The sequence below is a fragment of the Myotis brandtii genome, unplaced genomic scaffold, assembly GCF_000412655.1.
Source record: "Myotis brandtii unplaced genomic scaffold, ASM41265v1 scaffold144, whole genome shotgun sequence".
In the NCBI taxonomy this organism is placed as follows: domain Eukaryota; kingdom Metazoa; phylum Chordata; class Mammalia; order Chiroptera; family Vespertilionidae; genus Myotis; species Myotis brandtii.
The window spans coordinates 43,415-67,858 of record NW_005355159.1 but is presented as its reverse complement, the minus strand read 5'-3'; the positions used below and the strand labels follow the sequence as shown (position 1 = coordinate 67,858).

Sequence of the window (24,444 nt, the reverse complement as noted above, 5' to 3'; positions counted from 1 at the left end):
TAGTAAAAGAATAACTTTACAGTAGAGAAGAAGCTTGGTAGACACCACATAATCAAGTGATCAAAGGGAACATATTTATCAATAATGGGACAAATTGATATAGTGTTCAATCTGATAAGGATACTATGCAAGGAACTCAGTGTCACTTCTGCAATATTTCTGTCAAAGTTGCATGATCTGTATTTATCATGAGGACATTCAGACAAACCCATATCATGGACCATTCTACAATAGTAAGTATAATCTTCAAAAGTGTCAAGAAGATGAAGAAAAAATTGATGAACTGTTTAGAGAAAAGGATACAAAAGAGACCTGAGACTAAATACAACACCTGATATGCAAATGGGTTCTATTGCTATAAAGAACATTACATATTATGACTAGCAAAACTCAAATCAGGTCTGAGGATAAGGATGGCAGTAACTTTGAATGTTAATTTCCTGATTTTCATGGTTATATGGTTGTATTGTAGTACTATAGGAGAATGTACTTGTTGGTAGGAATACATTCCATTTGGAGGTGATGGGACATCTATTCTCCAAGGGTCAGGAGAAAAAAGTTTGATTGCTTAAAACTTTAAAAACTTTTTAAAATATGAGGAATAAATCATTTTAGCAAGTTTTTTCAAGTTCTTATTGTCTAAAAAAGTAAAAGTATTAGAAAGAATGTAGGCATTGGAACAGAAGGTTTTAATCATTAGCTTCAACTGAATGATTCCTAAGAACGTACTTTTTACCTCTCAACCTTATTATCCTCACCTTCATAATTGCAAAGATAAAAGAATGTATGTGAAAGTACCCTGAAGCTAGAAAATGTTATACAATCCTGAACTGTCAGTATTGTTTAAAAGTCTGTAGTTTTAAGCTTTAAGATTCTGTCCTTCAATAGAGCTAAATGAACTATTTCATTGATTTTAATAATATTTAAATATTGCTAAATATTCACTGCTGGACTTCTCAGTTATTCAAAGGAAGTGCATGTACTTTTAGAAAGCAATTAACTAGGTAGTTTAAATAAAATTCCATACACAATTTACTTGTTCCATAAGATAAAATTTTATTCATTTGATGTTATTTTTTAAATATCCCAATATTTATGAATCACATCCAAAATATCTACTTATTGTGAGGTTTACTTTGTAAACATTGTCTTTCGCCCTAGCTGGTTTGGCTCAGGGGATAGAGCATTGGCCTGCAGACTGAAGGGTCCCAGGTTCAATTCCTGTCAAGGGCACATGCCTAGGTTGTAGGCTTGGTCCCCAGCAGGGGGCATGCAGGAGGCAGCCAATCAATGATTCTCTCTCATCATTGATGTTTCTATATCTCTCTCCCTCTCCCTTCCACTTTGAAATCAATAAAAATATACTTTAAAAACAAAACAAAACATTGTTTTCATGTCCTCTTCCAAGTATACTACAGGATATAAACCATTTCCTACGCTTATATTTCACCTACTACATAAATGAGAACCTCAAATATCGCTACACAATTACTGACCATTTTTCATACAGTAAGTATTAAATTAAGGGCCCTGAATAGACCGTTGTTATAAAATACCAAGAGGATTAGATAAATGAAGATTTCATTCTTCTTGGTAATTCTGGATCACTGTCAAGATATTCTTACATAGCTTTTTACTGAAATATTCCATAGTCTAATCAATTTTCATTTTGATTAATTTCCTAATGCTTGCAGCAAGTTTCTATTTTCAAATCATTTGAAGAAAGCACAGTAGGTGAAAAACATAAGACCTAGCTCTCACCCTATTGGAAATTAGCATTTTCTAATGTAACTGAAACCATTTAATATATTCAAAACTAACTTTCTATTCCATGTATGAAGAAAATATACAAGTGGAAATGCTTATTTTTTCCATGGTGTTTCAGTAACAGTAAAATTAAAGAAAACAACCAGTTTAACCTCTTTTTGAATTTTATTATTCTAAAATGGTTCTATAAAAATGTGATATCAAAAATAAATCTCCCATTTAGCTTCTAACAAATTTTGCCTATATGCTCATTTGCCTTTAAGAGTGTAAAAATACTTTCCTTTAGATAAACTTTTTATAAGTACAGCAAAGTAACTGGAGTTCTTTTCTCAGATTAAATTACTTCCTTTAATTAAGTTAGACACTTACATTTTGCCAATTGCTGGTACAAATTATTCAGTGTGTTCATCAGATTTTTACATGGCTTCTTTGGAAGTATCTTCCAGGCTACATTTTTCTTGTCACCAGTTCTGAGATTCAATGGCAAAAATAATACATTTGTTATATGAACCTTTTTTTGAGGAAAAGGGGAAATATATACTTAATTATGTAAAAAAGGAAAAAGAGAAAACACGTTGAACAAAAAAGAAAACACTTAACAAAATATTCTAGTGAACAGGAGAAAAATATTACTGGGGTAAATTGGAATGTTGAATATTAAAAAGTAATTTATATGAGGGTGAAACCTTGCATTAAATATAGCTCAAATATTTGTAATTATATTGGTATTGAGTACATTGCATGTGCATTGGAATCATGCCAATCACTACCAAATTTAACGTGGTGGTCATTACTCTTAAACTCCATTTAAGAGTCTTTAGACACCTAAATACTGGGAAAATCCTACTATGTGGATTTTGTTGTTGTTGTTATAGGTTAGAAAACTTTCAATGAGCTTATCAAAATACTTTGTCATATTTAAATACTGTTTCTTAGTTTCCTAAAAGAAAAATTATTTTTGTTTCCTTCAGAAAAGAAATAATCTAAAATATTAACTTAATCAAAGAAACTAGAACATTCCAAAATACTTTTAAACTATAAAAGAGGATATGTGTCTGGAAGTGGTATCTTTAGAAAAAAAACAAAACAAAAAAACAAAACAAAACAAAAACCCTGAAAGTGGTATCTTTGTTTCTAAGACAAACTTCTATAATCTCCTTTAGTACCACTATGACAATACAGTTGTTGCTCTTTAAATTACATATGGGGTAGGAGAAAAACAACAACATGATGATAAAACACCATAAAGGTTTTGGACTTAACTATAATTTTGTTTATTCCATTCTTTATTAAATATTTTTTTATTTCAATAGCAATGAATACTCATTTTAGAAAACTTGAAAAATGTACAGAAAAAGGAGAAGAAAAGTACATCACTATGTTTTAACCACCAAAGACAACGATATAGCACAGGTGCGCAGTGAAACTTGCTGAACTTTTTTTTTTTCAATGTTCCCTAAACTTCCCACAGAACAAAAGGACAAATATCACTTTGAAAACTAAACGAAGAAAAAAGAGTGAATGGGAAAGCTTAAGCAGACAAAGAACAACTAACTGACTTGGAATCTATCCTATCTTTCTACAAATGAGAATAAAAATACAGATAGGGCAAGGTCAAATTGCAGGTGTCCTGCTGTGAAGATTTTATTTCATTTATAATGTGACCAAGAGCATAAAATCCTACATTACAGTGAGAATACAACGTAGTAACACTATTTACATTATTTTCTTGATAAAACTTTGCAACACAGTACTCTCACTGTGTCTTATCATTCACTGTATGCATGCCTGCCTTAGACTAGATTATGAGCAACTTAAGAAAAGGGAGTGTACTTGGTTTACCTTTTTATTCCCAGTGCCTAGCAAAAAAGGTATTCAAGATGTAGCATAAATGAATGAAAAATGTTATTTCATTACATCTAATTATTTACATCAAATAAATAATTTCCTTCTCTAACTCTTGATATCTTCACTTTAAAACTTGGCTGAGTAGGACAGGTTAATTTAGTATCTGAAATTGGATCTATGATAGCCCTCTGCATTTGCATTCATAGTAATCTCATTTACAAGGTAACTACTACCTAAATAGTTAGCCAATAATTAGTGATAAGATGTATTAGTTTGGAGTCAGACAGTGATGGTTTCAAAAATGCAGCTCTGGCAGTATAAGTTATGTGCCTTTTGATAAATTACTTAAAAATCTAAGCTTTGGTTTGTTTTCTTCTGTCACAGGGTTAATAAAAACTACCTCACAAAATAAAGAGAATAATATGAGACAACTAAGGCTATGCATACAGCTTTATGACTAGCACATATAAGATTCTAATTTCCCTTTCTTCAGAAATTTCTTGACATTAATAATATACTCTGTATTATATGTACCTAAGAGTCAGAGAGGGAAAAGGAAACCAAAAATTCCATACTCAGAATTTGTTTTTCTTTCAAATTTCAGGTTGAGGCTTCAGAAATTCTGGATGAAGGAAGGTAAAAAACTGTTAGCTTACTAGTTTAGTCCCCCATTAGGTTTGTAAGGATGATAATATCAAGAAGGAAGAATACTAATGAATGCAAAAGACTCATGTTTTGTTGATTCTTTAATTCATTAGTGATCAAAACAGAAAGATAAAATAATAATTAAAAATTCTGTTATCCCTGGCTGGTGTGGCTCAGTTGGTTGGAGCATCTTCCCATGCACCAAAAGGTTGCTGGTTCAATTCCCGGTCAGGGTCCATATACAGGTCAGGGCACGTTCAGGAGACAACCAACTCATGTTTCTCTCTCACATCGACATTTCTCTCTCTCTCTCTTTCTCCCTCCCTTCCGCTCTCTCTAAAATCAATCCTCAGGTGAGGATTAAAAAAATTCTTCTAACAAATTGAGGGAAAGTATAAAAAGAGGGAAATGTAATTTATCACCGAAATAAACCTAGTATATACTCATTTACCGTCCTTAATTTTAATTTTTAAAAACACTGTCATGTAACATTAACAAATGGCAAAGAAAAGAGATACTACTTTAATATTTAAAGAGTTAAAAATTCCAGGTAAAGAATTAAATATTCCTAGTAAATAATCTTTGACTCTATTGATCCCATACATAAAATGGCTTTTACACACCAAGTACATCCTATATCTTCTTGGTTAGGCTTTCTCTGAATAAAAGCTTTTTGACAGCAGACATGTTTTATACTAGAAAATTTTTTTTGCTAAACTTTTCTGATGATTTAGGTATTTGAAGTTTTGACATAAGACAAAATTAGAATTAATGTAAGATTTCAAGATTAAATTAAAAAGCTTTAATATAACACATGCATATTTTAAAATGAAGAAAAACCTATTTCACATATACATAAGTTATAAAAGGCATACTAGCTTTTGGGCTTTACTGATACTAGTTATTTTAAGCATGTCCTGTGGATTCAATGTGGTCACTGCATCAATTTCCTCTTTCCTGAATAGCATAAGTATGATTAAACTGAAAATAAGGGATCTAAGAGAAACACTTAATTATAAAAAAGCTACAAATATACAGCTCCAGTAGTACAACTTAAATATTATTCCAATAAAAAAGAGAAGCTTATAAAATCCTTACACTCCTAGGATATAAGAGTACAAAAAGTGTAATTTAAAAGTGATTTAATGACAGAGGGGTGGGGGCTAGGAGGACTAGATAAAGGAAGGTGAAGGGACCAGCTGAAGAATATATACAAATAGCCTATGGACACAGACAATAGTGTGATGAGGACCAAAGGAGGTGGGGGGGGGGACAAAAAGGGGAGAAATAGGGGACATCTGCAATAGCGTCAACAATAAAAAATTTTTAAAGTTATTTAAAAATTTAAAAACATTACATTAATTTTGATATGAATTATCAGTATTCTAAATAATATTACACTATGCTAGGAATAGGATTGAAATACTAATCAAGGAATAGTATTTCAATTCAATTTGTTTCACCCATACCCATCTGACTAAAGGGAAATACATTTTTTTCTATTTCTAAGTTCAATTTCCCTTCTGCTAAATTTCTAGGTAAGCATAAAATTATAATGTTTCTTAAATATTTAAAAAGCTAAGGATGAAAAGTACATTTTCTTTCCAATAAAACCTTCTCCAATGCCCTAAATCTATCCCACTGAATATAGTAAGAGCTGATTCAAAGATGGTAATAATCCTAAACACAAAAACAATATATCTGAAGGGAAATTCTAATAAGCATTCATAAAATAAACAATTACACACATAGACTATGAAGTAAAATTAGTGGGTGTAGAATCAGTAAAATGTACTTACTGAGAAATGGTGTTGGTATCTAGATCAACACAACTAACATCTGGTGGTGGGTCATAGAGATCAAAGTATCTTGAATCAATTCCTACTATGAATGGACATGGTGCACTCAAGACATCGGCTAAAGCCAGTGGGCAGAGAGGAACATATGGGCATGGCCAGTGGAAAGGGAATATCATCTTGGATAAACAAAAGATTGAAGAATATTTAGCTGTTTGACATTGAAGCATAATTTATCAGCAAGCACAAAAAATTATATTTTAAATATTTATACTTAAAGTCTAATGCTTGAAAATGAATTAAATAATTATAACTAGTGTCAATTGGTCGGAAAATTTAAATTATTTTCACAACATAAAAATTCATTACACTTGAGTTAAAATAGCTTTAAATCACAAATTTTCACAATAAGGAACTGTGATACTCACAGACACTAATGCTTCTGTCACACTAGTAAGCACTGAAGGCCGTAAGGAATGGATGAGAATCTTATGTTCTGTTACTGCAAACACCAGTAGTGTCACAGCATTTTCAGGCCCTAAATTCTGAAGTAGTGTTGAAAACTTGCCACCACTGTCAATCCAAACAAAAATATATAATTAATAAAATAAAGATCCAATAGCCTCATTACACAAAATAATGAAAAAAATTCATGATTAGGGTAGAATTTTGTATTATATATTCAACTTTAAATGTGATTGCTGATCTTATATAGGGAAAACTGCAACAGAAACACACTATGAAAACAATGATGTTTTATGAAGTTTCAAAATCATTGAATTCTTCTGCATTGTATTCATTATGGAAAATGAAAAATTATCTGTTTTATTTTATATATGAAGATCTACCAAGTAGATAATGTCCAAATAAAGAATTTAATTTATAACAGGTATGCTTTGATTGAAAGCAAATCCTTTAATGAAAGTTTTGGCTCATCTCCCACTATAATAGTAAAAAAAAAAACAAAACAACTACATGACTTACAGGCCCACCTCCCTTAAGTTAAATACACATATTATTACAAATAATCTTTCATATTGTAATAATAATAGTAATATGAAATCAAGAGCTATCAAGTAATGATATAAATACAAAGCAAATTCATAACTAAAACTTAGACATCTAGGAGGTTGAGCATAGAACTATGAACCAGACATTATGGTTTGATTCCCAGTCAGAGCACATGCCTGGGTTGCTGGCTAGATCCCATGTGCGGGTTGTGCAGGGGGCAGCCGATCAATGATTCTCTCTCATCATTGCTGCTTCTATCCCTCTCTCCCTCTCCCTTCCTCTCTGAAATCAATAAAAATATATTTTTTAAAAAAACCACTTATACATTTGTATAGTAACAAAATGGTGACAAATAACTCTGTAAGCCAACCAGTGTTTTGTCTATATAATCTATAATAACAAAAGCGTAATATCTATAATAATAAAAGCGTAATATACTAATTAGACTGGACATCCTTCCAGATGAAGCTGGGGCTGCAAGGGAAGCCCAGGTCCCAGGTGCCTGCTGGCAGCCAGAGGGAAGCTGGTGACGGCAGCCGGGGAAGGAAGGCCTACTCTTGCATGAATTTCGTGCATCAGGCCTCTAATGCTAAATAATTGGCTTCACTGGATTTTTTTTAAATAAAGCAAAATTAGTAACAAAAGTCTCTTGGAGAAATGAAAACATATGTCCACAAAAATCTTGTGCATGTTCACAGCAGCATTATTCATAGTAGCCAAAAAGTCTATCAACTGATGAATGGATAAATAAAATGTAGTATATTCATATACTGAAATATTTGTTGGAATTAAAAAGAAATGAAGTACTGATACACACTACATCATGGATGAACCTTGGAAACTTTATGCTAAGTGAAAGAAACTAAACACAAAAGGTCAAATATTATATGATTCCATTTATATGAAATGTTCAGAATAGGCAAGTCTGTAGAGACAGAAACAGATGAACTGTTGCCAAGGGTTGGGGAGGTGCGTGTGTTTGCATGTGTAGGGATGGGAGAAATAGGGATGGTAAACTGCTAAAGCATACGGGGCTTCTTTTTAGAGAGATTAAAATGTTCTAAAATTGATTATAGTGACAGTTGCAGAACTCTGTGAATATAACCAGTAGATTGTACAATTTAATTGAGTGAATTGTATAATATGTGAAATATATACCAAAAAAGCTGTTAGCAAAAAAAAAAAGTCCCTGGGTAATTTGGAATCATTTTAATATAGTCTTAGTCAGTATTTCTAGTTTATTTTTGGCTTAAACAACGGTTAAGAAAACACTGATCACTCTGGACCAAGACCGAGTGATAAAATAATCTGCAATTTTTACAAAATTAATGTCAAAGATGGCACCTAGTCTCCCTTAGATGTGTGCTACAAAATAATTATATTGTAGCTACTTCTCTGCAAGAAAAATTATACAGCTAATTAAATTTCAAGAAATGATATCACAGAAAAAATATATTTCATAATTTCTCTTTTTAAGGCGATGAAATACATTGTTCTACCCCATGGTTTAATATTTATACGTATCTTTTTATTTTGAGATTAAATGGAAAGTTAATTACATTGGCTATTCCTCAGAGAATATTTAAAGCTAAAAATAATTGTTTTCATAATCTACATACATATGTACCTATTTATATAATAGTACTTAACAAACGGATACACAAAATACCAAACACTACCTCGAAAGTCTTTCTTTTTTTGAGAATGTTAAACTAAATATTAAGTAAATGGAATTTAGATAAAAAACAGTTAAATGAAAATATTTACATCAATATTTGAAATTTTACTTAGGAAAGAGAGAAAATATTTGAATGTTATTTGAGCTAACACTAAATTTAGAGAAATAAACAGAAATGAAGTTTTACTTGCCTTAGTGGAAGAGGTGAAGAAACAGGCTGACTGAGGATCAGACTATCGTGTGGTGATAACTGGAAGATTTAAAATAAAGTATTTGAAATATAAAGATAAACTTTAAACACCACTTTCTGGTAAAAACATATAGATTAATGATGATGAAGTTTCAATATATTCATTCATCAGTATAATCACTTACTAAGATCTTGAAAATATGTCCTGATTACTGACCTCTTCTGACTACTAATTCTTCCATTCTAAACCCTGTATCTTTTCTTCTGTTCTTCAATGTTTCCCTAATGCCATTTTAACAAATCTGTATTGAAAGACTAAATTATTAATTTAATACCATAAAACCAGAGTTAGCAAATCTATGGCCTCCAGGGCAAATCCAAAGGCTACCTGTTTTTATGAACAGTTCATCGGAACTCATCATTTACATATTACCTCTAGCCAATTTTGTGTAATAACAACAGGGCTGAGATCAAATGGCTTGTAAACACTAAGATATTTACTTTTTGGTCCTCAACAGAAACATTTTGCCAACTTCTGCTATAAAACAAAAGTTTTATGCGTATTCAAACTGACTGTTACATATATTCTGGCACTAAATACCAAGAAGTAAGATAGAATTAATATGTAAATATGTAGACTGATAATAAAACTTATCAAATGATATTTTTCTAGGTATTTTATCTGTATCAATATAATAATGCAGTTATTTTTATCCACATTTTCAAATATATGCAGATTTTTACAAATTTGTAAATATCTATTTGTCAAATGATTTCTAATTTTGAATGACACCCCAATAATGGCTGCAATAGATTTAGTACAGCACACATAGTGATGTTACATGAAAATGTCTTAATGTAAATCACTTCATAAATGATGATTAAATAAGCAGAAATTTACATATCAAGACGAAAAATATGAACAAGAAAAGAAAGTCGCAGGCTGGAAGAGGTTAATGGGGGGGGGGAGGAGGATCTATGGAATACTTTCAACAGTAAAGATTAAAAGAAAAAAAAAGAAGAAAGTCAATTGGGAAAAAGAGATGGGGAAATAATTAATGTTCATTTTAAACTTCCTCCATCACAAAGATATGAGCATTCCTTCACGCAATATATGAAAATACACAACTTTCCCTTCTATATACTATAATATACTTATCTTAGGGACTAATGCCAAAACCATTGAGAAACTTTAAAACACTGAGAACAAATTTAAGAAAATAAGTTCCTTTTTTGTGTTCAAAATGTCCACGGCTTCCTACTTCTTTAACTCTGCAACCCCTTATTAAAGAAAGAAGGGCCCAAACTCCAAAATAAATTAGCATCTTGTTCTCTTTCAATCTCATTTTTTCCCCATTTAAAATTTTTTATTCCTATGTTACATTTTGACAGAGCCAATAGTTCATTCAACAGGGCACTTATATCAAGAAAATCTTACCTGAACTAAAATCCGTGGTCTCTGAGGAGATGGAAAAGGAACTTTATGCATAAAATGAGAAATATGCCTTAAAAACAAACAAACAAAAAACCAATTAATTCCAAAGTGAGTACCATATGCTACAAAGGTCAACATGTCATCGTAAGTCCAAGTTAAGTCAAAAGCTCTGTGAACCTATAATTTCGAAATCCCTGCTACTATGAAAACAAGTGAACAAACAACCAAAAATAATTTGTCCCATTAAAGTTGCTTCTACTTAAATTCAATAACTTCTCATATTAATAGTTGTTCACATTCAACAATATTTATGTCATGAATATCTCAAAAGCCATTTTACCTTTTACCTCTCCCTAAGTAGATAATATATAACATACCGGAGATATGGACAGTGCATTTGTAATATACACTTTAGTCAACTATTCATATTTTAAAAGTGAAACACCATTTAGAGTGCTCCAGAAAAATGGAAGAGTTTTACTATTTGTAAAAGATAAACAATATACAGACACACCTTATTTTATTGCACTTCACTTTACAACTTTATAGATGTGTCTTTTACAAACTAAATGCAAAACTCTCCACCAGCAAAAAGATTATAACTCACTTTATTGCAATACTTGCTTTATTACAGTGGTCTGGGAAATTGCAGTATCTCCAAGGAATGCCTGTTCTTTCTATTAATAACAGGTTAAAAATTCTATTATTGAGTTTATGGGTTTTTTCTAGAAATGGATAAAAAGTGAGATTGATGTGTTTTGTTTTGAGCACTATGAAAAAGAAAAAAGGCAACATTAGTGAAAAATCCTTTTTCTAGAAAAAAGTTATTTTATTTCTGTATTACTTTTCTCTTAAGTATTATTTCAAAATCATCTTTGTTTCAGAACTGGGATAATTTCAACAGGATAGAGACATTAAAAGAGAAATGTATTAATTTTACAAACATGTTTTGACTGCTTGCTATGTATAAGACACTGCCAGACATTTTGGGAATTATAAAAAAAGCATATTATGCCATGAAGGTACTCATAACCTAAGAAAAAAGATGAGGGGAACGAGTTCCAAGACACACTTTTGCTTGAATTATCTGAAGTTGTTAGAACAGCAGAAAACAAAGTGTACTCCATGAGCATCTAAAGATCTCCAAAACCCATCCATGGAGGATCTGCAAGGTCAAAACTAATTTTTTTTTTTAATCCTCACGAGGATATGTTGATTGAATTTGAGAGACACAGACATTGATGTGAGAGAGAAACATCAATTGCCTCCTGTATGGGCACCCTGACTGGGGATCGAACCCGCCACCTTTTGGTGTACGGGACCACGCTCCAATTGAACCATACTGGCCAGGGCTCCAGTGTATTTTTTAAAAAATAATCTGTGGCCTTAGCTGGTTTGGCTCAGTGGATAGAGCGTTGGCCTGCGACTGGAGGGTCCTGGGTTCGATTCCAGTCAAGGGAACATGCCGGGGTTGCAGGCTTGATCCCCAGTAGGGGAGTGCAGGAGGCAGCCAATCAATGATTCTCTCCCTCTCCCTTCCTCTTTAAAATCAATAAGTACATTAAAAATAATAAAAAATAATCTGTGATGGAAGGGGAAGTATGTATAAAGCACTTCTGCTGTGCGTAGCATTACAATGGTTGTCTTGAAGAAAAGCACTTGTGCAACTGGTCCACAGCAATATTTAGTTCATGCCAAACGGTCCTTAATATTTGGTTCTATGAAAAACATCCATGAGCATATTTGGTACATGACAAAGTATTCTTTATATTTGGTCCTGTCAAAAATGTCCATGCTTAGAAAACGTCTTTGGGTTCAGATAGCCCATAACAGTTATTTATAATTTTGGTTTTACAGGATTGATACATAAGAAATACTATCAAATTTTACTGATCTAATAACTGTGCTGTAGCTGTAATGCCAATAATAATCCCTGACTCAGTAACCAGCTAGTAATGGCACATGGGGTAGATAGATGGGTCAACGTGGACTAAATGTCTCCATGGATGTTTCACACAGAACCAAGTGTCTGCTAACCCCTATAATAAACTCTACTTGTCATGTCTGGGTGCAGTAACAAAAAGGGAAACCCACAATTTTCTGAACAGACTATTCAAATGTCCACTTACTTATTTGCGTAAGGCCAGGTTCATGTACTTGGACCCAAGCAACATATTGCAACAGATTAAATACAGAAGCACACATGAGAATCTACCTGTGTTCAATTAATCCAGACATTAGATTTATAAAAATGTAAAACAATGTCACTCTTCTAACATTTTTTTGCTTTGGAAAACAGTTATTTTTTAAAAAAAAAATTATGTTAACATGTAGTGGGTTTATTGTTTTTAAAAATAATGTATTTTTAAGTTTTCAGTTTTAATTTCTACTATAGTAAATATCAACAGATATAAAGAAAAGCTCTTTGGGGGTACTCAGTTGTTAAGAGTATAAAGGGGTCCTGAGACCAAAAACACTGAGAACTGCACTGGAATACTGAGCCTAGAAAAGTGCTAGGAAAAATTAAGGAATAATCCTGTACACCAATGTACTTATGATAATTCTATCACTTTCCAACTGTCATTAGAGTCAGAGAATTCTGCCTAAGAACACAAAAGACCTTAAGTGATTGATGGTATAAAACAAACAGTCCTCTCTGCTGGCTTGGCTCAGTGGCTGAGCGTCAACCTATGAATCAGGAAGTCACGGTTAGATTCCCAGTGGGGAGCATGGAGGAGGCAGCCAATCAATGATTCTCTCTCATCACTGATGTTTCTATCTCTCTCTCCCTCTCACTTCTCTCTGAAATCAATAAAAATATATTTTTAAAATAAAATAAACAATAGTCAGACAATGTAGATATTTATCTCATTTGCAGCAGATCTTACTACTTGAAAAATTATTCATATATTTTAATGACCTTAAAGTAAATTACTAAAATTTTAAAAAGAATGCACTTGTCTAATTTTTCCTTTAAATTCATTACATCTAAAAATAGTGAGGAATATTTTTAAAGGTCCATAATAAACACAAATTATATGCAAAATAAGAATTATAAAACTATTTTTTAAAAAGTCCAATTAGGATCTCCAAACTTCACAAGAACATCAAAAAATGAAACACTGCCCAGCCAGTGTGGCTCAATGGTTGAATGTCAACCTATGAATCAGGAGGTCATGGCTTGATTCCCAATCAGGGCACATGCCTGTGATGCAGGTTTGATTCCCAGTAGAGGGGTGCAGGAGGCAGCTGATCAATGATTCTCTATATTTAAATATATTTTATTGATTTTTTATAGAGAGGAAGGGAGAGGGATAGAGAGTTAGAAACATTGATGAGAGAGAAACATCAATTTAGCTGCCTCCTGCACACTCCCTACTGGGGATGTGCCCGCAACCAAGGGACATGCCCTTGACCGGAATTGAACCTGGGACCCTTGAGTCCGCAGGCCAACGCTCTATCCACTGAGCCAAACCAGTCAGGGCAAAAAATATATATACTTTTAAAATGAAATACTTATTTTGTTAGAGATAAAGTTATTAAAAATAGCATGACTGTAAAAGTATAATAGAGAAATATTTCTGATTGAAACCACCAAACTCTTTTTTCCAAATAACTCCTGACAAATCTAGTTTTCATATAAAATTTACCAGTAAAATTCAATTACAAGTACAAATATACCACACATAATAGAAAGATCTGCCACATTTTGAATCAAGAAGGTTTCTAACTTACTTCTCAATTGGAAGGACATGAGGTCCAGAGATGGAATAACGATACAAAAAAGTCAGAAACTTTCTGAATGCATCAAAAAAAGGCCAGTGAGAAAGAAGGCAGATGCATTTATTAGTGTGAACTGTTTTGGAACTGTCAGACTTCCCATCTGCCAATGATGCTAAACCCAATAGAAGTCTCTGTTTTTCTGTGAGATTCTCCTCAGGATATGGTTCATAAAACTGAATAGCAGCACCATAGACCTGGAAAACAAGTAATATATTTACTAAAAACATTTTATGTCATTTATTCAAATCACATCATTAGTTAAATATTTAATGGGTGAGCCAGGCCACTTATGAGCCATTATATGTCTATGAGTTAGGCAAGGTGCTAGGTACCAGGAACATTTGCTTTCTTGAAGTACATTAAAAAATAAAATAAAATAAAATAAAAATTTAAAACTACACAAGTGCTACTCTCATATCTCTATATTTTTTCAAAAAGGTGTTTCAATTAAATTGTATTTGTTTCATAGAAAGTGAAATAAATTGTATCAATATTCTCTACAAGAAAATTATTAAGAACTATTATTTAGTAGATAGTGGGACAATTTTAGATAGGGAAATACAAATTCCAACTTCAGGCAATTCACTAAATTTCTCTGGATCTCAATTTCTCAATCTACAAAAAGAGAGTGTCAGACTAAATTTCCAAGGCCCCTTCCAGCTATAACAGCCCATGATTCTAAATAGCATTGATTATTAATAATGTATTTTGTATTATTTTCAAAGCTTCTATATTACCAAAAATAAAGCAATGCAGGATCATCATATGACAATTAAAAATCTTTCACCACATTCACAAGAAAGCATTTGAGTATATGGAACAGCATGAAAATTCTCTTTTCCTTTGTCCCTGGATATAGTTACTTTAACCAAATGAAAGAGGTGTGTATTATAGATTCAATTTAATCAGTTATGTTTTCCTACTGTTCCTTGCATTATATAAAACTTAAATTTAAAGTGTACAAGAATTTCCTGATATAATTTGTTAAAACACATAGTACCTTTTCAGCTGAGGCTCCAGTTAACACAAATGTAGAAAATACAGGGAGAGGGTATTTGCTATTTGATGGCCAACATTCAATAGTTGCACCCATTGGTAAACAAAATAGGGGAACAGATTCTGGGAGTGAGAATGACTCATAATCTTCTTGAGGATATCTACAAATTAGACCTATAAAAACAATAAATATTAGGTCATCATCTCTTAAATTAGGTGCTTATAATTTAAATGATGCTGAAATGCTTTATTTAACACATTTCAAAATTCAAACTATTACATATACTAGGTGAGGCAAAAGTAGGTTTATGTTTGTGAGTATGCAAAACACAGTTTATTCTTGTATTATTATTTATTAATTAATGCATTATTTTCCATATGAACAACTGTGAACCTCCTTTGGCTCCATCCTGTATGTTCATCAAATAATTGAATGCTTCAGTAGGATTTATATAGATTTTAATCCTCAAATATAATGATTCATATTAACTGCTTAATATTTCTCAAGCTTCATCCACAAAGTTTAAGTAAGGCAAACAAGAAAAGATTATTCTAAAGAAATATACATACACACATATTCAAAAATTCAGTTTGTGGTCAAACTACCACCTTAAAGCACATGAATATACTATTTTTTAATTTTTTCAATATGGTTACCTGCATATATCCATTTCATCAGTTCTCAATAACTTTCCCTCAGGGTGTTTTACACATTAAAATAGATGTCCTATAGGAGGACATACATAACTTCTAGCACAAATACAAAAAAAAATACTAATAAAAATAGAAGAGTCACATATTAACGATGTCTTCAGAATAGTATCAACTCAAATCCGGCTTCTGAATAACCCCAAGTTATACGAAGATAGAGTTTCAAGTGACCTATGATTTCATATTAAATAGACTATTCTAGAAAGTGGTCTAGAAATCTTCTACTGAACACAACATCCAGCAGAGTCTTGTACTGGATTTCGTGGGACTAGAAATAGAAAATAGGTTCCCTGAACTTGAATAGTAAAAGTCAAGTGGAAACCATCACTAGATATAACCTTAAAGGCAAAATGATAAATTAGGAATACCAGTGGTTCTGAACAAATCATATACCTGTAAGACTCTGCTTTTCTCATTTATAAAGTGAGATGAACTAGATATACTAAGGGCCAAGGCAGTTCTCAAATTCTCTAACTATATGCTGGCCAACCAGTAGATCCTATGAGGGTCTATGGTTAATTGTCTACTACTTTCTTAGGTCATAAGGCTACAGTATAGGCTTTAAGTAGTTCAGAAATAGTGATAAATTGTACATAGATCTTAAAAAAAATCAAAGCTAGAACAGAAAGTAATAGTCTATGATGTGATTTTAAAACTACCTATATATATAAAAAGATTAATATGCAAAGTGTCTCCTCGGGAGTTCCACGGGAGACCAGGAGTTTGATCGCTCTCTATAATGGGTGCTGACCAACAGGGGGCAACGCAGAACGATCAGCCCTGATCGCCAGCCAGGCCTAGGGACCCTACCCGTGCAAAAATTTTGTGCACTGGGCCTCTAGTATTGTTTAAAAGACTGAATCTGCTCTACAAATAAGATGAGAATGTTTGCTATTTTGAGGTTTTTGGCAATTGAAAATTTCAGTTATGTATTATAGAATCACAAATTAGCTTATAATATTTCAGATTATTATGAAACACATATGAACTATAGATTTGACTAAATTTGATATATTAAAGAAACATTAATTTAATTAGAAAATACTTTTCCCCATTTTCTACTGATTTAAAAACTTAAAGAGAATTTCTACTTATTAGTTATTTATTTAAACCTAATGTTTAAAAAATCATGCCTTCTTTTAACATTAATATCCCATTAACTGTATGGATGAAAACAAAACAGAATCAAAAGACATAGGTTATAGTCTCAGTCCTGATACTAACACACTGTAAGATGGGTTTTGTTTATTTTAATATTACTGGCCCCGATAATACATTTATATATTAAGTAATCCATGAAAAATTCTACTTACCAGCTTTGTAAGATATAGTGTTAGTTTTTGCCACTGATTTTTTATAACATAAGTATACTGCGGATCCCCACTGAATTAAAAAAGAAAATATAATTAATTTTAAAAGGTAATGACTTAATAAAATGGAATATCTTTGATCTTTCTAGTATGTATTATCTAAGATGTAAAAGATTGCTCTCTGTTAGCTATTTTCAGTTGGCTGTTTTGTGAGCATCTTATTGGAGTTACTGTCCACTTTTCTCTCAGAAGTAAAATTTAATGTATTTTTTCCTAGCAAAAGCATAACATGAAAATCTGACCCTTTAAAACAAAAATAAGCCACAAAAATTTAGATTTCATGCTAAGTCCAAAATTTGGGCAGAAGTGATAACTAGGAATTATCTACTAGTATGTATACCTTCCTTTTGATTCCATACCCCTTTTAGACACTGCCAGATTTTTCTGCAGCTCTTTTATACCAAAACTTTAGTAATTTGCCATATCCATTTCCTTATATCCCATTCTCTCCTGAATCCATTCCAAAACAGGTTTTAATTTCACCATTCCTTAAAAGAACACCTTGACAACTTTAATGATGCCAAATCTAATAAAGTAGTTGGTTCCTAGTCTTCATTTTATCCAACCTCTCAGCAGATTTTGATATCACTAATGACTTCCTTCCTGAAACATTTTCTTTTCTTGGCTTTTCAGGCATCACACTCTCCAGGTCCCTTTCCATCAAATTTATGGTCAACCCTCAGTCTTCTTCTTTAAAATCCTCACCTAAAGATATATATTTTTTATTGATTTTAGAGAAAGGAAGGGGAAGAGAAATATCAATTGGTTGCCTCCCATATGCGCCCTGACCAGGATCAAATCCAAAAGCAATCAAACCCACAACTTTTGGTGTATGGGATGACACTCCAACTGAGCCACTTGGCTAAGGCCCTCAGTCTCCTTTGTAGCATCCTCTCTCTTTTCCTGATCATTAAATGTGATCTCTTATGTTCCTTCCTTTCTCTAAATGATCTCATACATTGGTTTTAAATAACTGCTACTCCCAAAGGAGTCTCAATTTTCTAGTCCCACCTGTAACTGAGATGAGGGAGATTGGCTAAAGCAAATTTTGGGGTAAAGAAAAGGAGTTCAGTTTTAGACATATTAAGTTTGAAAAATCTATTAGACATCCAAATGAAGAATCATATGGAGCTAAGGTGAGAAGTCTGAAATGGAGATGTAACTTGGGAGATATCACCACTTGACTTTAGGTGGTTGCAGATATATTCACATAGCACATTTCCTTACCTTCTTTAGGCCTTAACTCAAAGGCCACTTTATTATTTCATCACCTTATATACAATAACAAGCCTTCATCTAACCTTCCCAGTCCTCCCTATCACCCCTTTGTTGCTTTTCTTCCCTGCATAACACTTACCACCATTGGGCATATTGCATATTTTCTTATTTATTATCTGCCTCTCACCACTAAAATATGTTTTATGATGGCAAGGGTTTTGTTTTATTCACTACTATATCTGTAGCACTTAAAACCGTGCCTACTATGTAGAAATGCTCAATAAATATGTGTTAAATGAGTCAGGACATGTTTGTGCACACATGATAGAGTACCTCTATAAACCAGTACATGAGGACAGATTCATAGCACTGAAGACAAATATATGGAGAAAATAAACTTAAAGAAATATATATTTAAATATGTTTTATTATTTTTAGAGAGAGAAGAAGGGAGAGAGAGAAAAAACACACACATCTATGTGAGAAACATCTACTGATTGCCTCCTGCATGCATCCCAACTGGGGATTGAACCCACAACCTGGGCATGTGCCCTGACTAGGAATCGAACCAGCGACCTTTTGGTGCACAGTACGATGCTCAACCAACTGAGCCACACTGGCCAGGACTAAGAGATATTTTTTAAATATTAAGGGACTACTATAACAAACACCCACTTACTACCAAGATTTAACAAATGTTAACAATTTATCATATTTGCTTCAGGTATATATATATTTAAATAACTGTTGAAAGTATCTTACTGCCCCATTGTTTGTGTCCATGGGCCATGCATATATGCATGCATACAAGATCCTTGGTTGATTACCTCCCACCCACTCACCCTCCCCTCCTTCCCTCTGAGATTCCTCACTCTGTTCCATGCTTTTATCTCTGGATCCACTCCATTCATCAGTTTATTTTGTGACTTAGATTCCACATATGAGTGAGATCATGTGATACTTGTCTTTCTCTGACTGACTTATTTCACTTAGCATGATACTCTCCAGGTCCCTCCATGCTGTCTCAAAGGTTAAGAGATTCTTCTTTTTTACTGCTGCAGCGTATTCCATGGTATAAATGTGCCACAGCTTTTTTATCCATTCATCTACTGATGGGCACTTGGGCTGTTGCCAGATCTCAGCTATTGTAAATTGTGCTGCTATAAACATAGGGGTGCATATGCTTCAGATATTTTAATTTATAGAGAAACAAAAATTACAGGTTTAGCAAAAACCTCATCTTCCACTTTTTTGTGTTCTCCAGAAAGCCAGTGCATTTCATTTACATGCACTTAAAAAATTCTACTGTATAAATATATACATCTATGTGTATGTATTATTGTTTTATGCATTTTAAATTTTACATAAGTGATGATATACTGAATATATACTTTTATGGCTTACTTTTTTACTCATCAACATGTTTTTGAGAATTAGTGGATTTGATCTAATTCCTTCATCTGAACTACTGGATAGTTTTCCATTAATAAATGAATCAGTTTATTTTACCCATTTCTCTACTGATGGTCACTTAGGTTGTTTCCTTTTTTTTTCCTTTTGGCTGTTACAAATGATGCAATATATTGGCTCCTCATGAAGAAATTTTTCTTGCTTTCTTAAACATTTCCCTACTTTTAAAAATTTATTGATTTGAGAGAGAAGAAGAAGGGGGGAGAGGGGGAGAGAGGGAGAGAGGGAGAGAGGGAGAGGGGGAGAGAGGGAGAGAGGGAGGAATATCGCGCTTTGTTGCTCCCTCCACTTATTTATGCATCCATTGGCTGATTCTTGTATATGCCCTGACCTGAGATGGAACCACAACCCTGGCATATCAGGACAACGCTCTAAACAACTGAGCTACCCAGCCAGGGCATAAAACATTTTTTCTGTGTCTCCAGGAGATAAATTATTAACTTGTGCTTAGGATATTAAATTATGCTCATCACTGTGTTAGAATTTTGTTCTTATAAATGTTTTAGTATTTTTGTATCAAAAGAATGAATGTGTAAAAGTCAGGTGGACATTATGAATGTAAGTCAAACTGGACTTTTAGTTTACCAGGTGAGTAAAAACTTTATAAATAAAGGGCTTTCTATTGAAAAGTCTCAACTCCAGTTCCCAATAAGCCAAATTTCATGAAGATTAAAGAACCTTCAGTGATAACCTTTGTGATGATAACAAGGAAGCTATATGACCATTTGGATATGGCAGAAATCAAAAAGAATATTCTAAAATGAAAAATAGAAGCTCAGAGGTACAGTAAAAATTATGGGGCGCTGGAGGAAAATAACCATTATATCAACACTAAAAGAGGGTTTTCTAAATTTTTTCACATACAAAGTTCAGCAAAAAAGAAAGTAGGGAATCCATTGTTCCAAAAATACTTTAAATGTTTAACCTATAAATTGTGTTGTGTTAATACGGCAAAAACATACCTTCTGATGCTTTTTATTTTCCTCAGGAATTAGGTACATGATTTAATTGCTTGCTTTGTTAATAACTCCAATTTTCTAAATAAACTTGCTAAATCAAATACTGACATTTTTAAAAGATTGTAAAGCAAGAGCCATTTGCGTAGAGTATGAAAAAATACTCTCAATGAATCAAAAACTGAGTAGAGTCCCAAATTTGCCAAGAGTTAGCTGCGTGACTCAAAACTCCTGGACTACATATCCTAAACTACAAATTTTTGCACTTTTGCACCACATGACCGACTATTCATAAGTTCTCTTCCAGCTCTAAAATATTATTCCATCCTAAATAAATCCAAATCCACATCATTCAAGGCTTATAGTTCAAAGTTTAAACATTAATAATTCTTTTTGTAAAATTATGTTTTTATTTATTTCAGAGAGGAAGGGAGAGGGAGAGAGAGATAGAAACATCAATGATGGGAGAGAATCATTGATCGGCTGCCTCCTGCATGCCCCCTCCTGGGGATTAAGCCTGAAACCCCGGACATGTGCCCTGACTGGGAATCGAGCCTTGACCTCCTGGTTCATGGGTCAACACTCAACCACTGAGCCACACATTAATAATTCTTGAAAACTCTTTCTATATATAAGCTTAATGGGAGGTGGAGAAGTAGAGGAGGGTTTTTTTCTTTGTTTGTTTTTAGGCCAAAGCTGTAAGCAAGGTATAAAAATCATGTAGGAACTTAAAGAATTCAACACACAGGAGAGACCAAGATGGCGGCATAGGTAAACACCGGAGACTGCTAAGCAAGGTATAAAAATCATGTAGGAACTTAAAGAATTCAACACACATTTCCTCCTGTACATCAGATTATGTGTGTTTTTTTTCCTTCCTGGTTTAGAAACCTAGTAGACACATACATTTAGGAAGTCATCCACACATAGCCTGTATTTAGATCATCAAGGTTTTAAGTTTAGATGGTAAAGATAAATGGTCTGCAGACTAACCCTTGGAGCATTCCATTGTGTAGAGTTTAGGGAGATAGGAAGACATCAGCAAAGGCATCAGAAAAGGAATGATTGGTGAAGTAGGAGGAAAAAGCAAGAGAGTACATAGAAAAGGACTACATCTTCCCTTTCTGCCACTGTTTCAAGAAGAAATGATCATCTATGCCAAAACCTACTGAAAATAAGATGAAGAACTAATCATTAGGTTCAATAAGAGCAATCTTACCTGGGGGTGGGAGTGGGTAGGGGCTGGGAGGAGAGGAGTCAACAGGGGGAAATGGGTGATATCTGTAATACTATCAACAACAACAAAAATTAAACAAACAAACCACAACAACAACAACAAAAACCAAGAGCAATCTTGGTGGGACGGTGGAGACAAAACCCTAACTGAAGAATTAAGGTAAGGAAGGGGACAAAATAGAGTTAAATCTTTGAGACATTTTGTTATAAAGGAGGACAATGAAATGGGGCAATAGATGGTGGGGGGGGGATAAAGGGGTCAAGATTTGTAAAGATGGGAGAAACATGGTTTGGATGCAATAGAGAAAAAAAAATTGATGATTCACAAGGAAAATAAGGAGAATTGCTGAAGCCATGTCCTCAAATAGGTAAGGATATGGGATCTAGTGCACAAGTGGAGGGAGGAGTTAACCTTGGCCTAGTGCAGTGGTTGGCAAACTGCAGCTCTCGAGCCACATGTGGCTCTTTGGCCCCTTGAGTGTGGCTCTTCCACAAAATCCGACTTCTGCGCATGGGCCACGAAGTTTCAATCGCACTGTACATGCGAGCCCGCACGTGGTATTTTATGGAAGAGCCACACTCAAGGGGCCAAAGAGCCACATGTGGCTCGCGAGCTGCAGTTTGCCGACCACTGGAGTGCATTACTTTTGCAATAGGGGGAAATTTTTTTTTTTCAATTAAAAAAGGCTTTTTGCGTAGCTCTTTTTGAAAGTACAACTAAAATACTTTCCTAAAAATAAAATATCCAATACTTTAAAAACATGTTTTTAATTCAGTAATTGTGCTATGCTGTTTTCCAAAGATTTTACATTAATTGTGGTCTTTTCATCAGTGGCTAATTTTATCAATGCAAAGGAATCACTTACCATACTGTTATTGAGATTCTTGTCGACTTTGCAGAATGTATGTGGTGGACTTTCTCCTTTACTGGGTATAATAATACATATGTCTGTGACAGCCAATGTGTTCTGAGTCATGTTTTCAGAGGCTCTTCGGTAAGTGATATAAATTTTTTGTGATGAGGTACTGCCGCTAATAGTTGCAGGGCGTCCATAGGGAGTACTCTGAATAATTTCACACCCCTGTTTCAATCTTTCTTTCCAGTCATATAAAACCCTAAAAAAATAAATAAAATAAATAAATACACAAACACAAAGCACCCTCAAATGAAAGGTAATATTATCAGATATCATGAACTGGTCCTTAAATGTAGCCAAGATTTCAATCTTTTCGCAAATTTGAATTGCACAGTCCCATATAAAATTAAAGGATAACTTTTCCCTACCAAGATTTAAATAATGTAAGAAAAATTCAGATTAACCTTTGTTGACATAAACCACAGGACAGCAATGATTAAGTGCAAAGGTTCCTGTTTTAGCGTTCCATTTAATGGATTTATATATTTATTTTTGTCTCTAAACCCAAGCATCTTCTTGAGAAAAAGCAACTTTGTATTGTGGCCAAAATTAAAATTTTACAAAAAGCTCTTTAACCAGAAGGTAAAAGACCTGCCAACACACTTTTACTTCCAATACTTCCCTCAAATTTAAGAGATAATTTTAGTCTTTCAAAAGAGAAAATAACCTCAAAAGTATAGGGGAAAGACATGGGTTTTTCCCCGCTTCTTTATTGTGGTAAAATCATAGGCTTTCCATAATGGGAAGGCTAGGCATCCATTCCTTAAGTCTTCTAAATACTATACTTAAAGTACTTGGGGAAACAAAGAAAATGTCATGATTAAATAATATAGTTTAATTCTTTCACAGAATTCACTGATTACACTTTAAAGCTAAGTCCTTGGCATCAGTAAAAAAAAAAAAAATTAAGGTCTACTATATTGTGTTTTTGCTGTAGAAATGGTTGTAACTGGCAATGTCCTTAATAGCAATCAGTGTCCCCTTTCATAAAATCCATTATACAAAGAAAATTTAGTACCAGAAATTGGTCAAATTATTGCTTCCTGTTATAATTTTTAAAATATATTTTTTATTGATTTCAGAGATGAAGGAAGAGGGAAAGATGACACATCAATGATGAGAGAGAATCATTGATCGGCTGCCTCCTGAACGCCCTCTACTGGGGGGCGAGCCTGTAACACGGGCATGTGCCCTGATAGGGAATTGAACCGTGACCTCCTAGTTCATAGGTCAATGCTCAATCACTGAGACACACCTGCCAGGCTAAATAATTTTTAATTTCCCTTTTTGTCCTGGCTATCAGCAAACAAACATTTTTTTTTTTTTTGGAAAATTTAGAGCTAACTTGGATGCTTAATCACAGTGACTATGTTTATCCTACTGTTGGCTTAATTGCTTATTCCTCCTTGTCTTTTTT

General features: G+C 33.3%; 1 protein-coding gene across 6 annotated transcripts in view; it reads right to left on the bottom strand.

The window, feature by feature from the left end:
- Positions 1 to 24,444, bottom strand: part of DENND4A (DENN/MADD domain containing 4A) — a 78,181-nt gene that overhangs the window by 40,677 nt on the left and 13,060 nt on the right. For 5 of the 6 annotated variants that reach the window (XM_014535422.1, XM_014535424.1, XM_014535425.1 and 2 more), the window contains 9 exons: positions 22,977 to 23,226; positions 17,174 to 17,243; positions 15,154 to 15,323; positions 14,106 to 14,347; positions 10,374 to 10,440; positions 8,937 to 8,995; positions 6,485 to 6,629; positions 6,060 to 6,235; positions 2,137 to 2,237 (listed from right to left, as the gene is read on the bottom strand). In XM_014535422.1, coding sequence (XP_014390908.1) covers positions 2,137 to 2,237; positions 6,060 to 6,235; positions 6,485 to 6,629; positions 8,937 to 8,995; positions 10,374 to 10,440; positions 14,106 to 14,347; positions 15,154 to 15,323; positions 17,174 to 17,243; positions 22,977 to 23,226 — 1,280 coding nt within the window. Of the gene's footprint in view, positions 1 to 2,136; positions 2,238 to 6,059; positions 6,236 to 6,484; positions 6,630 to 8,936; positions 8,996 to 10,373; positions 10,441 to 12,499; positions 12,587 to 14,105; positions 14,348 to 15,153; positions 15,324 to 17,173; positions 17,244 to 22,976; positions 23,227 to 24,444 lie in introns of those variants that run through there. The other variant, XM_014535427.1, reaches the window with a different exon arrangement.